The sequence below is a fragment of the Notamacropus eugenii genome, chromosome 3 (genome assembly GCF_028372415.1).
Source record: "Notamacropus eugenii isolate mMacEug1 chromosome 3, mMacEug1.pri_v2, whole genome shotgun sequence".
Taxonomy (NCBI): domain Eukaryota; kingdom Metazoa; phylum Chordata; class Mammalia; order Diprotodontia; family Macropodidae; genus Notamacropus; species Notamacropus eugenii.
In genome coordinates, this window is record NC_092874.1 from 175,856,406 (window position 1) to 175,871,755 (window position 15,350).

At 36.9% G+C, this 15,350-nt stretch overlaps 1 protein-coding gene across 1 annotated transcript in view; it reads left to right on the forward strand.

Moving 5' to 3' along the window:
* The window catches only part of KIN (Kin17 DNA and RNA binding protein), a 41,992-nt gene that overhangs the window by 891 nt on the left and 25,751 nt on the right, over nucleotides 1–15,350 (forward strand). Inside the window, exons 2-7 of the mRNA XM_072653404.1 lie at nucleotides 2,620–2,714; nucleotides 8,713–8,756; nucleotides 8,845–8,967; nucleotides 10,957–11,138; nucleotides 13,323–13,371; nucleotides 13,589–13,643. Of these exons, the coding sequence (XP_072509505.1) occupies nucleotides 2,620–2,714; nucleotides 8,713–8,756; nucleotides 8,845–8,967; nucleotides 10,957–11,138; nucleotides 13,323–13,371; nucleotides 13,589–13,643 (548 nt within the window). The remainder of the gene's footprint in view (nucleotides 1–2,619; nucleotides 2,715–8,712; nucleotides 8,757–8,844; nucleotides 8,968–10,956; nucleotides 11,139–13,322; nucleotides 13,372–13,588; nucleotides 13,644–15,350) is intronic.

The following is a 15,350-nucleotide window of genomic DNA, read 5'->3' on the forward strand; positions in this document are numbered from 1 at the left end:
GTGAATGATCATCCTTTTTCTATTTGGCCACTCTATCCCCAGCTCTCTTCTCTACCAAATGGAGAAGAAAGAAAAACAAAACTTTCTAACATATGCATAGGGAAGCCAAACAAAATCTCACATTGACTGTCAGAAAATTTATGCCTTATTCTGCAATTTGACTCCGTCCTCTCTCCATCAGGAGGTGGCTAGCATGCTTCATCATTGACTTCTGGAGTCAAGGTTACAGACTAAATCTTTTTTTCTAGTTCTACCTCAATCAAGAAACCAAACCAAACAATATTCTGTATAATATATGTATAACAATATTCTGTATAAGATACTACTGTGTTATAGGGGAAAGATTGCAGCGTTTGGAGTCATAGAAACTTGGTTCAAATCTCAGCTCAAATTTTTCAACTAATTGATTAATGGTTTTTCTGCCTCAGAGGTCTGAAATAGTCTGAGGGGAAAAAGTGATATAATCTTCTAACTTTTCTATATATGCCTCTACCATGTAAATAGTACATTTTCCTCTGCAGAGAGTCTCAAATTTTTAGACTTAACAAGTTTTATAGTTTAAAGACCTTTAGAGGTCTAGCTTTCATTTCTCCTAACTTCCTTCCTTTCTTCCCTCCCTCCTTCCTTCCTTCCCTTTTTTCTTCCTTTCTTTCCCCTTTTCCATTTGAGGAATATTGTTCTTATGACATTTTCAGTGTTTTGAAAGAAGTTGGGATTTCAGGACAAATCCCAAGAAGCATGGTGCTGTGGAACAACTGTTGAGATGAGAGGGGCAGGTTTTGAACAGTAAGTCTACTGTATACCTCTGTGATATTGAGTAGGTTTTTTTTTTAACTTAGCCTCAGTTTTCTTATCTGTAAAATGAAGGAGTTAAACTAGATGAACTCTGAGGTCTCTCTTTCCACGCTAAATCTTTTATAATGCAAGACCTCACCAAGAATAAGTGTAAGATGGGGGAGATGAACCTAGATAATGCTTCTTTTGAAAAAGGATTGAGGATTTTAGTGGAAGGAAAGCTCAGTGTAAGTCATCAGTATTACCTGGAAGTCAAATAAAAAAGAATATTATTTTAGGCTGTTTAAAAGAAGCATAATATCCAGATTGGAGGCCCCTTTCTACTCCATTGTCAGTCTGTGTCAGTCAGTTGATCATTTATTAAATGCCTGCTATGTGTTAGGCACTATGTATTGGGGATCCAAAGTAAGCAAAAAAGAGTCCCATCCTTCAACAGAGATTTTAATGGGGGAGATTTTGTGTGTGTGTGTGTATGATAGATATGTCTACAGTCTTAGTTTCTTCAACTCTAAAGTGAAGCCAATAAAGCACCTATCTCCTAGAATTGTTGTGAGGATTAAGTGAGATAATATTTGTAAATCTCTTAGTACTGTTCTTGATACATAGCAGATACTTAATACATGCTTGTTCCATTCCCCTATCCCACCCTGTATTGGATTCTGGGTTCAGTATTTTAGGATGGACGTTAATAAGCTGGAATGTGTGCAGAGGATGACTATCCAGCTGATGAGAGAACTGAAGACCATATTATAGAAATGTCTAGAATGGGATAGATAGTCTTGGGATGTACATTGAAGGTTTTCAGATAGAGGCTCAATAATCACTTGTTGGATACATTCTAGAAAGGATTCTTGTTTGTTGAATTAGAATGTCTACTTAGATTCCTCTCAACTATGTGATGCTGTTTGCAGGAGGGAGTCATAGATTAGGTTCCCCTTCCCTTCTTACAAGAGAAAAGCCTGCGGTCTTCATTTCCCTTTATCTTCTCATCTCTCACTCTGAATCTTTAGCTCAGTTGTGGCTCAGCCCTGGTCCTTCCCTGATCCACCTAGTTGTTTGTATTCTCCATCTTAGGATTTCTGTGCATATTGAACTCTATAGAAGAATGTAAATTCCTTGAGGGCAGAGACTTTTTCTGTTTTGATCTTTTTATCCCTGCCACCCAAAACATTCTATGCATAGCAGTAGCTTAATATTTTTAATTGAAATGAAAAATTATGGACAGAAGCAAGTTTGGGGACAATTTTTGACATATTGAATTTGGAGTACTTAACAGAATAACCAAATATAGCTTCCCAGTAGAGAAGATTTATGTGTGTAAAAAGTAAGGCTAGAGTTACACATTTTGGGATCAGCTGCTTACAGGCGATGAAGTTATGGGCATGGGTAATATTACTTTGTCACAGATGCTTAGGAATAGCCAGTTTTCTGAAAAGTAATATGGGTCACAGCAGGAATTATTCAACTAGAACAAATTTAGAGGGCAAGCTAGAGAATTGAGCTAGCCTTTAAGTGTAAAGGAGTAGAGACGTATAAAAAGGACCTCCCTAAAGTAGGGAACACAAGAAACAGATAGTACCTCAACCATATTGAAGTGTCTAGGAAAAATATTTTTTGCCTTCCATCTTTTCCAGTATGAAGATGGAAATATAGTGGTATAAAAGGGAGAGGGAATAAATAAAGCCAGGATTTAAATACATAGCCTTGGAAAAGAGAGAACTTCTATTCTGAATCAGGTAGGAATGTAGGTCAGATATTAAGAAATCTGTATGATGAATTACAAAAGTTAAAAGAAAATTAACCATCATCTTTTCTGCTTTGTAGAATGGTTTTAAGTGCCATTGCATGTCGGAGTCTCATCAGAGACAACTCCTTCTGGCTTCAGAAGATCCTCAGCAATTTATGGATTATTTTTCAGAGTGAGTATCTCAAGAATATAGTTAAGAAACGGCTAGGTGGCACAGTGGATGGAGAGCTATGCCTAGAGTCAGAAAGACCCAAGTTCAAAATCAGCCTCAGATTCTTATTAACTGGGTAACCCTGAACAAGTCACTTAAGTATATGTCTTAGTTTCCTCATCTGTAAAATGAATTGGAGAAGGAAATGGCAAACCACTCTAGTATTTTTGCCAAGTAAACCCTAAATAGGGTCACAGAGTCCCACACGACTCAATAACATTCAATTGAACTTTAAAAAAAAAATCAGTTTTTATTGATGTTCTTTTTTTTAACATTACCAGTTTCCCCTAGAATTCCTCCATTTCCCAGAGAACCATCTCATATAACAAATAGTGTTTCTTAAGATTCATCTTAAAACATTTTTAAAAAATCAGCATAATTGATCAGTCCATCAAAAAAAATCTGAAAATATTGCAGTGTACAATACTTATAAACCTTTATGAAAGGGTGGGCTGGAAATGGCTTCATATCTTTTTTGGAGCCTTACTTGTTCTTTATGATTTTGCACCATTGGCAATTTTTATTTTTGGTGATTGTAGTTTAATTTGCATTTACATTGTTGTTATCATTGTGTCTGTTGTATCTTGGCTGTGCTTATTTCACTATATCCAAGTTCATGTAGATTTTTCCATGTTTCTGTGTATTCATGACATTTGTAATTCCTTAAAGCATAGGAACACTTCATTGAATTCATGTATCATGACTTGTTTAGCCATTTCCCCAATTGATGGGCATCTACTTTGTTTCTAGTTAGTTGAACATTGTAACTAATGATTGCTTTTGAAAAATAGAGAGCAGTTGCTCATGGTTTATTAGGGCAGATTGTTTTTACATACAGCTGTTCAAACTTAACACTGTGCCAAGACTTTTGGGACCCCTTTTATCATAGCATTTAGGAGCTGGAAGGGACCTTAGTGATCATCTAGACCAGAACCCTCATTTTACAGATGTGGATACTGAGGGTAAGTGACTTGTGCAGAGTTACATAATAAGTGGTGATGTAAGTACTTGTATATTTTTTTTTTTTGGCAGCGTGAAATTCTGTGTCTGTTCTTTTTATTTGTCTTATAAAGCATATTTTAAGAAAACATGTTGAGTTACTTCAATGTATATCATAGATTGTTGTGATGTTATTTGGTCATTGCCAAATAGTCCTTTTTATATCTAGCTCTTCTTTCCTTTTTTCCTTCTTTTCTTCTTTCCTTCCTTCTCTCCCTTTTCCTCTTCCCTCCCCTTTCCTCTTCCCTCCCTCCTTTTCTTTCTTCTTTTCTTCTCAACTTTTACTGAATCCCTACCCAACAACCCCACAAAACTCAATAAACATTTATTAAATACCTGCGATGTGTCAAGCAGTTTGCTGAGTGCTGAGATAGAAAGAAAGGTAAAAGACCTTGCCCTCAAGGAGTTCACAGTCTAATGGGAGATAGAACAATAACAAATTAAAACAAAATATATACATACACACAGACAAATTATATGCAGGATACAACATAGTAAGTAATTAACGGAAGACAGTAGAATTTAGAGGGGTTGAGAAAGGCTTCTTTAGAAGATTGAATTTTAGTTGGAACTTAAAGGAAGCCTGGGAAGGAGTTGATAACCTCCAATCTTCCAGGGATGGGGGACAGCTTAAAAACACTGAATAAAAAAAATAACACAACCCTTGCTATAAATTTTCATCATCAAGCAAAAGAAATTTCCACATTGACCACTTCTGAAAATGCATGTCTTATTCTGCATCTTGAATTTGGGTAGCATATTACACCTTATTCCTCATCAGTCTTCTAAAATCATGGTTGATCATCACATTGATCCATATTATATGGTGCTTTTGTTGAGGTGAGATATAGAGATGTGGACAAGATCATAATACAGTCTCATGGATTCAGAACCGGTAGGATGGTCATATTTGTAAGAGCAGTTGTTAATGATTCGATGCCAGTGTGACATGACAACTCTTGGGGAATACCTCCTGGATCTTTTGTTAAATACTGTGCTGTTTAACATTTTTATTAATGATTTGATAATGCCATAGATAATATACTCATCAAAATTGCATATGACACAAAGGTAGGATTAACTAATAGTAGATGGCAGTCAGGATTTAAAAGGTTGTTTGGCTCTCTTAATCACACTCTCTCCTCGCTAGGTTTTCTGGGCTCTGTCTCTTGATTCTTGTCATTCCTGTCCGACTGCCTTTTCTCAGTGTCCTTTGCTAGATGCTCATCCAGATCACACTTTCTAACACTGGGTACCCCTCAAGGTTCTATCTTGGGCCCTCTTCTCTTCTCCTTCTACTACTTCACTTGAGTCATCAACTCCCATGGATTTAATTACCGTCTTTAAGCTGATGATTCTCAAATCTAACTTTCCTGCCCCAGTCTCTTTGCTGACCTCAATCTTGGATTCCAGTTGCCTTACAGATATCTCAAACAGAATGTACAGTGCACATTTTAAACAAAAAATGTCCAAAACAACTCACTGTCTTTTCCCCCCAAAACCTTCCCCTACTCCTACTTTGTCTCTTTTTTTTAGCATTTGTTTTTAAAACTTTGGCTTCCAACTTCTTTCCCTTCCTTCCTCCCTATCCACCCCCATTGAGAAGTCAAGCAGTTTGATATAGGTTATACATGTGTAGTCATGAAAAATGCTTCCATAAGTCATGTTTTTCCCTCCATCCTATCCTATATTTATATAGGAAATAAATATATCCTATTTATAGGATTTCTGTAAATATATATATCCATCTTATATTTCCCTCCATCCAATCCTGCCCCCCATTTATTCTCTTCCCTCTTTTGACCCTGTCCCTTCTCAAAAGTGTTTGTTTCTAATTATCCCCTCCTCCCATTTGCCCCCCCCCTTCTATCATCACCCCCCCAACTACCTGCTTAACCCTTTACCCCCTACTTTCCTATAAGGTAAGATAGATTTTCATACCAAATTGTGTGCATGTTATTCCCCACTTAAGCCAGATCTGATGACAGTAAGGCTAACTCTTTCCCTTTCACCTCCCCCCCTCTTCCTCCATTGAAAAAGCTTTTTCTTACCCCTTTTATGTGAGAGATAATTTATCCCATTCTATATCTCCCTTTTTCCTCCCAATAATATAAATATATTACTCTCATCCCTTAATTTAACTTTTTTAGATATCATCCCTTTATATTCAACTTACCTTGTGCACTCTATCTACATATAATCCCTCCAACTATCTTTATACTGAGAAAAGTCTCAAGAGTTACAAATATAATCGTTCCATGTAGGAATGTAAACATTTCAACTTTAGTAAGGCCCTTATGACTTCTCTTTCCTGTTTACCTTTTCATGCTTCTCTGTTTCATTTAATGGCCAATTTTTCCCCTGAAGTATTCTACTCAGTTTTGCTGGGTAGGTGATTCTTGGTTTTAATCCTAGCTCCTTTGATCTCTGGAATGTTATATTCCAAGCCCTCCAATCCTTTAAAGTAGAACCTTCTGGATGTTATGTTATCCTGATTGGGTTTCCACAGTACTTGAATTGTTTCTTTCTGGCTGCTTGCAATATTTTCTCCTTGACCTGGGAACTCTGGATTTTGGCTTCAATATTCCTAGGAGTTTTCCTTTGAGGATCTCTGAGGAAGCGATCAGTGGATTCTTTCAGTATCTATTTTACCCTCTGGTTCTAGTATATCAGGACAGTTTTCCTTGATAATTTCTTGAAAGATGATGTCTAGGCTCTTTTTTTATCATGGCTTCCAGGCAGTCCAATAACTTTTAAATTTTCTCTCCTAGATCTGTCTTCCAGGTCAGTTGTTTTTTTCAGTGAAATATTTCACATTGTCTGCTATTTTTTTATTCCTTTGTTTTGTAATTTCTTGATTTTTCATAAAGTCATTAGCTTCTATCTGTTTCATTCTAATCTTTAAAGAACTATTTTCTTCAGTGAGCTTTTGGACCTCCTTTTCCATCTGGCCAGTTCTGTTTTTTAAGGCACTCTTCTCATTGGCTTTTTGGATCACTTGCCGTTTGGGTTAGTGTATTTTTAAGATGTTATTTTCTTCAGTATTTTGGAGGGTTCCCTTTAGCAAGCAGTTGACTTGTTTTTTGTGATTTTCTTGCACCACTCTCATTTCTTTTCGCAATTTTTCCTCTACTTCTCTTATTTGATTTTCAAAATCCCTTTTGAGCTCTTCTATGGCCTGAGACCAATTCATATTTTTCTTGGAGGCTTTGGATGTGGGAGCTTTGACTTTGTTGTCTTTTTCTGTTTGTATATTTTGGTCTTCCTTGTTACCAAAGTAAGATTCTATAGTCTGATTCTTTTTCCAGCTTTTGCTCATTTACTCAGCCGTTTATTTGACTTTTGAGTCCTTTGTTAAGGTAATTCTCTGCTTCCAGTGGTGGTGATGGGAGGGGGGGGTGTACTGTCACCCACTGGATCCCCCACAATCCGTGGGCCTAGAGCTCCAGAAATAGCAGCTGCTGCTGCCCCTGTTGCTGTTGCTGCAGGCTCCTCTTCCCTTTCCGCCACCTGGGGCTGGGGCCCAACCACTCTCCTTTCTCACACAGATCCAACAGGTGTTTTCCACTGACTTTCCAATTTGGCCTTAGTGTTTTGGGTCGTGAAGTCTGGAAACCACCACAGGTACCAGAGATTCAGTCCTGCCTATTAGGCCTGCTCAGGTCCTGTCTATGCTGGTGTGGCCCATGCTGGACTATGCTCTGCTCCTGGCGTGGCATGATAGATACTTCTTTTAGACCTTCCAGGATGTCTTGGGATGGAGATTTGCTTCACTCCATCATTCTGTGGGTTCTTCCCACAGATCTTTCCCCAGTCCAATCCATTCTCCTGTTACTAAAATTATTTTCCTAAAGCTTAGGTTGACTATGCCATCCCCTTACTCAGTAAACCATAGTGGCTTCCTGTGACCTCTGGAAGCAAATACAAAATGATCTTTGTGTTATGCAGAGCCCTTCATTATCTATCCCCCTCCTGCCTTTCCAGTCTTACACCTTATTCTCTGACACATCCATCCCCTTTGGTCCAGTGACACTGGCGTCCTGGTTATCTACAACCCAGGCATTTCCAGTCTTTTTATACCTTACTCCTCAACATGTATTCTGGTCCAGTGACACTGGCTGGAACAGCTAGGAGCAAGACATTCAATTTCTTGGCTTTGGGCATTCTCTCTGACTGTCTTCCATTCCTGGAATGCTCTCCGACTTGCCTCTGCCGACTGACTTCCCTGGTTTCCTTTAAGTCACAGCTAAAATTCCATGGAATATAGACATGGGCTTTCTCCGTAGTTTGGAAACCTCTAGTCTTTCTCATTTCTTATTCCTGGGTGAAATATGAAGTGTGAAATTCACACCATTCGTATATAAGAATAACTCTGAAAACTGACAATAAAAAGGTATCTAGGTGTTATATCTTTTTGAGCAGAAAGAAACTAATTTTTGGGTGGCAACTCTGTATACTTTAAAAGGTTATTTTTAAAAGGTAACATTTAATTGTAGGCTTAAAGATGCTGTCAAAACAGATTTATTAATTGGCTAAGAAGGATAGTTTAGGTATAGTGAGACCTCAAAGATGGATGGGATTGACCAATTTCTACATTTTTTTGAACTTTTTCATCTCACTAAGCTTTTTTTTTCTCGCCCCACTGCCAGGATGCATTATAACCTTTTGATGTAGGTACAGATCCATGTTGTTAATTTGTTACTTCACCTTAAATATTTTGAGTGGTCTTGCCTAAAGATTGCAATCTCATAGGATTTTTTCCCTGCCTAAATTCTATGATTTGACCACTGCATTTTACAGTAATTATTGACACCTTTTACATAGTATATTTTATAGTGTATCAGATAGTTTAATGGGGTTTATTTAATTTTTTTTCTTTTCAGTTTCAGGAAGGCATCATGTATTATACATATGAATCTTACCTTATTTACCTAAATATTTTCTTTTATTTTTCCCTAAGGGAGTTCCGAAATGACTTTTTAGAACTGCTCAGAAGACGATTTGGTAGGCAACTTACGTTATTCAAGTTACCTTCTCATTATAATTTCATAATCTTCTCCACCTCTAACTGCTCTGTGTTTTTTGTTTTTAGGCACAAAGAGAGTTCACAACAACATTGTATATAATGAGTATATCAGCCATCGAGAGCATATCCATATGAATGCTACCCAATGGGAAACGCTAACTGATTTTACCAAGTGGTTAGGGAGAGAAGGTAACTTTTAAAGAGTAAGAAGTATAATTGTTATATGTCTTTCTTAGAAAGGACAACTGGCATAATTTACTAGCTTATTTATGAAATTAGTAGGTGAATCAGGCAACAGAACAACTGAGGCAAATTTTCAAGGAGAAACTTGGACTATAATGGAGCAAAAAATTTTCTGTTGAATGCTCTTGAAAGGGCATTTTTTTCCTTTAAACCACTCTCTCTTAGTGTTTCTTACCACTGTTATGTCTAATTCTTTTCTTCTCATTGTTCTTGTTCAGATGTCTTCAGTCTTATCCCACCTACGTAGGTTTTGTATTTGCTTTCTCCTTTTTACTTTTATCTTTGAAGGATCAGATACTGGGGTGGGGAACCTGCCAGCCTGGAGGCTGACTTGGCCTTCTAAGTCCTTGGCTGCAGCCTTTTGACTTGAGTCCAAGTTTTACAGACCAGTCCTTTTATTAAGGGGATTTGTTCTGTAAAGTTTGGATTCAGTCAAAGGGCTGTGCTTAAGGACCTAGAGGGCCACATGTGACCTTAAGGCCTCAGATTCCCCACCCTTGAATTAGAATGTGACTTTCTTGAGAGCAGTGACTATCTTAATTTTGTATTAGCACAGTGCTTTGTACTGAGGGCTTCATAAATGTTTCACCAGTTGGGGCAAGATTGAAAGGGAAGAAATCTCATGTTTTTTGAGTCATGAACTCATAGAGTATTAGTGCTGGAAGGGACCTAAGATATAGCATCAGGTTTTTATTGTACTGATCTAGAAACTGAGACCCAGGCAGTTGAAATCAGTTACTTTTCTAATGTTACATAGCTAGTTGTTTGCAGAGCCAAGATCAGAACGTATGATTTTTTAACAAGATTCAATGCTCATTCTGTGTCTCACCATTTTCCACTTAAGTGAGTAACTACTTAAAGAACATTTCCCCCAATATCTAGTCCATTATATTCACTAATCTTCTGCTGGGTGTGGTCTTGTAAGTAAGCTTGTGATCACAGGAGTGATAAAAAGTTAGCTTTGACTTAGTGATTTACTTAGACTGCTCTGACCTTTACTGTTGGCTGAGCTTACTTACCAGTCATGATACAGTACTTGTAAAGCACTTAGTACAGTGCCCGGGTCATGGTAGCTACCATACAAATGCTTATTCTCTTCCTTTTCCTTCTCTGCCCTCTGCATTCTACTGTCCCCCAACTCCCCTCTCCTCAACTTTTCACATCTTGAAAATTATAAAACATTTTTGTTAAATCTTAACACTATTGTAGCTTTCTTTAGAATGGCAAGATGCTGTAGTGGACAGAGCTCTGAACCTGGAATGACTTGTTGTAAAGAAAGTGCTTTGTAAGTGGTAAAATACTCTGTAAATATAGGTTGTTGTCATTATTAATTCAGTATTTCAAGGATCTATGATTTCAGTTTGTGGATTCTTCCTTTAATGAGACAGTTCTCAGCCTCTCCCAGGTTTAGTCAACAATGATTTCTTGAGTCACTATAGCTAAAAAGTTTATAACTCACTGGCCAACCCCCTGGAATGAGCTTCTCTGAAGTTAGGGAGGCCTCTCTTTGGGAGACTGACAAAATTCTTACGCAGAGACTAGAATGTTGGACTTACCAGAAGTTGTTCCTCAGTAACCTAGCTTTTAGAGAATTCACAGTTATTTCTATGCCACAGTGAGGTATCAGTTGAATTTTGTATGATTATCGTGTTTATATTAATTATAAATTATGTTATATATTAATTATAAATACATATTCCATGTCCTGCCTCTTAACTTAAGTGAGTACATATTACAGCAGTTCTGCATTAGGCTGCATCTTCTTCAAAAGCAGATTTTTTTTTTTCATATTTACATTTCCACTGTCTAACATAATACCCTATGTTAGGCATTTTATTAAATGTTTGAATTGAATTGCTAATCAGCTTTCATCTCCATTTATATTTTAATTTGATGGCAAAGTTTGATTATATATTTGTGGATTTATTTTTTAAGGTTTATGCAAAGTGGATGAGACACCCAAAGGTTGGTATATTCAGTACATTGATAGAGACCCAGAAACTATCCGTCGACAACAAGAACAGGAGAAAAAAAAGAAGCAGGACCTTGATGATGAAGAAAAAACTGCCAAATTTATCGAAGAACAAGTAAGAAGAGGTCTAGAAGGAAAAGAACAGGTAAGAAAATACTTTTCTCAAAATACTCTTCCCATTTGCTTTTTGATAATGCTGCCAGAAAACTTCCTTTGTAAATTTATATTTGAGTAAATTAATTTTCATACATTAAAATGTCATAACAACTTTCACTCATTCCAGGTCTCTATTAGGATTCTTTGTTCATTCATTCCCATTTACTTTTCTCCATGTGGATCTAGCTATTTCTGCTTTTTAGCTTTGCATTACTTCATAAAAGGCTTTTCTGAATTTCTTTATATTCTTTGTGCTTATCTATTTTAATTATGTTATAGTATTCTGATACATTAATGTAACAGTTTATGGAATTATCCCTTTTTGTTGGATATTTAGGTTGTTTCCAGTATTTTGTAATTAGAAATAATGCTCTCCCTCCTCTCCATGGCTTCTCTTGAATTGATTACTGGCCAGTAGCTAAAAGCAGTGAGTTTCCCAACTTTGCCTACCATAAAGCCTCTAGAGAATCCCCTTTGCTCCACCCTCATCCCCCTAGCAGTGAGGAAACACCCTGTTCCTTCACTTTTTCCCCTACCCCCTAAAAAAACCCTCACCTCACAGAACTTGACTTCTTTCCTCTTTCATGTGGACCACAATAGGTTACTGATTTCTGCTCCCACCCCTGAGCCTCATCCAAGCCTCCCACTTGAAGCACTACTCTGGAACCTCCTCTCACACTGAGCCCTCATTTGCTAAAGACTGTTTCTTCTAGAACTCCCATATTCAAACTCAAAAAAGAATTCTCTTGAGGGCTATTTCATTGCTTATTTATAGGGTGAAAGCTATCTTATATAGCAAAGACCTTCCAGTCACCTTATTAGTAGTAATTATTCCAATCACTCTTTATCAAGCTAAACATCTCTGCTGTCTGTAAGTGATCTTTCTGTGACCTGACAGGGTTGACTTCGGAGGTCCCTTCTAGCTCTACTTCTGTGATCCTAAATCCTTTGCTATCTTCCTTTCCCTCTTTTGGACAGTTTTTAAAGCTATGTTACTTGTCTGCAGCTATGGGCATAAATAGTTTCTCTGGACATTTGTCCCAGAGACCAGATGCAGCTGAACAAAAGGCTGAATCTGACTCATTGGCTCATGTCTATTTCTAGTTAAAACATTAGATGAGAAAAACTCAGATTCCTTTAGATATTATACAGTAACTTCTTTTGAAACTTCAGTCTGTTATGTAGAAAAGTTATTTTTTTTAATGACTGAGAATCTATAATTTCCAAAGGTAATTATTGTTTTATTGTATCTTTTAAGAATCTTACTTTAGGGTTGATTTAATTAGCCACATTGGGATGTTGTTAAAGTATATTTCATTCATGTGTAGGGAACTTGATGAGGAAAACTCCTTCAACCTCTGTAGATCCACAACTGTTGAGCAGTTTTTTTAGTCATAGAGAGTTGCCTGAGGCATCGAGGGATTAGGTAACTTGCACTGGATCATGTAACCTCTGTGTGTCAGAGGTAGGACTTGTACCCAGATTTTCTGAAGTCTTCGGTGTCAGTAGGCATTCACAGCTTCACAAAACTTTTGTGGAAGCTAGGTTTTTTACAAGAGAAATGAACATGTATGTGGAACCCCAAGAGTTCACAATCCCTTAGAAGTCTGCATATTTATGACAGCAAGACAAAGGAAGAAAGAGGAAACACAAATCTCCGCCTAAAGGAGTTTGGCCTGGGAGGAGGAAGAGTGCAGAAGGACCAAACCCTTCCTGTGGGGGAGGAGCCAGGCAAAGGCAAAAGCTGTTTTCTTTTCCCTTGGGAACTGCCAGACAATGAAGATAGGAGGGTCTGCTTATCTGCAAGGGACCCAGCTACAGGAGCAAATTTTCCAGCCTGGCATAGACTGACTGGTGCCTATCATGACTCCTAAGAAACACAGAGAGTCCGGTTTGGGATGCAGACAGCAAATTATATCAACTGAGGGGTAGGGTGGATAGGCAGGGTTCGTCCTTGACATATTCAGGACCTCCTCCATGCTCTGGTTCCAGTATTACTGGAAAATATGGCAATTCAAAAAGACAAATTGAGGGGAACTCTTAATATGAGTCGTCTCTACCATGACACACCTCCTCTGATATTAAAATAAAGGACTAATTTGAGGCATTTTCATATTCGGAATAAACCAAATGGTGAACCTAAAATCTTGGAATTCTTAACTTTTCTTTCCAGGAATGTCCAGTTTTCACTGAATTAAGCAGGGAAAATGATGAAGAGAAAGGTAAGGGATATTTTTTTTTAAACGTAGATGCTTTCAATTCCTGTAGAATGAGTTAGTCAATAGAAGCATTTTAGTTCTTAATTTTTAAAATTTCTACCTGAATATTTTTAATTTCTTGATATGTTTGCAATTTATTAAAAAAAAACCCTTTTATTGTCACCTTGAAACATATTTTGATTTTCTTTTTTCTTTTTTTCGGGGGTGGGGGTATTTCTAGTTGCATTCAATTTGAATAAAGGAGCAAGTACTTCAGGAGCTTCTTCCAAATCAAGGTGAGTAACATTTACAATTATTTAATTAAGAATATGGAAAGTTTTTGTGAAATATATCTAGAAGAGAAAGTTCTTATTCTTTAATAATTTACATTGTACTTGATAATTGAAAAAGCACTTTATCTACATTGTCTCTTTACAGCAGATCTATAAGTGGAAAGATATTTTGTGAATCATCTTAACTCTAATTTGGCTTAGCATGTTTTTTTCTTCTTTTATAACTGGGATTTAAATTTTTTCATCTTTAAAGTTAGAGGATTGAATTAGATGACCTCTGTTGTCCTTTCTGGCTCTATAAATCTGATTATGGCTTGTTTGGCACTTGCTTGTATAAGATATTATCTTTTCAGAAAAAGATATTTTGACACTTTGTTGTACTTTCTTCCTTCACTTTCAGGGGAGTGGTCTATCTAGTTCAGTTTTAATGATTTATATTGTTAAATCACGAAGGCTATGCAATTTTCTCATTTCACTGCTATGTAATATGAATTAATATCATTAACCCAGGTAAATATAGTTCCACTATAATGGGTAATGTTTACAATTTTCATTGAAATTTTACTTGTCTATATTTGATTTCGATTCTATTTACTAGTTTTTGTTAGATTTTTAGAATTTTTAACTTCCTTAAATTCTGAGCTGTGGTCCTATTCCATGTATGATAGGATACCCCCTAGTTGTTTGTGTCCTCTATCTCTTGAAATAAGTTTTAAAAATTTGTCTATTTATATGTTGAATTATCCGCAAGAATGTGATTCCTTGAGGATAAGAATAATCATTATTTTTGCTTCTATAGTTCTATTGGGCAATTTCATTTCTGATTTGTTGTGAGTGGTCAGGACTTTTATTTCTTTCTCAAATCAAGGGTTGCCAGGAGCCCCATGAGTTTTAAATTAATCTCTTCTTGAACTGTTTTGCAGGATGGTTGTTTTTGATATTACATATGCTATATTTTCAGTGTTTTGATTTTATTCTTATGTATTTTCCTGAATCATGAAATCAATTGATTCTCTATGGCCTATTCTACTTTTTGGAGAGTCTGTTATTTGGGTAAGGTTTACCACTTTTTCTGTTATTTATTCTGTTTCTAGTTCTTTCCTAAATGGTTTTTATTTCTTTTTTTATCTCTTGCTTCATTTCTTCTGGTATTCATATCATTGTTGTAGAAAATCCATTTTCTCTTTTTGAGTCTTTGCTTGACATTATTATGATAGCGTTACTCTGGGTTGGATTTGGGGCATCTCTAGATCTAGGATGAGATCTTTATCCTGGTTAGTATGTTCTGTGATTACACATCTCTTCAGCTTTAGTTCCTGAACTGGGCGTTTCTGCCAGGGCCAGGGGCTGCCCTCTACTATACTTTTTGGTTGGGTGTTCTTACCCTTGTTCTTGACTTGAGTTTCCTGGGTTTTTGTGCTGATTTCTGTCTCCAGGAGAGTATTTACAGTTGGAATGCTGGGTTTTAGACCTTTCTTGGGTCTGTGAGGGTCAGTGTGCCCTGTATGGTGTCTCAGGGCAGAACACTATGGACCATGGAGTTCTAGGGTTTCCTAGTCCTAGGTGCTGATGCATCCAACTTGATTACTGCTGTTCCAGGTGGCTTCTGGTTTATTTTGTGGATTTCTGATCACTCTCAGGCTTTGTCACAGTAACTCTTCACTTTTGCTTCTTCCACATACACAGCCTTCTAGTCTACCCATGTCTTTA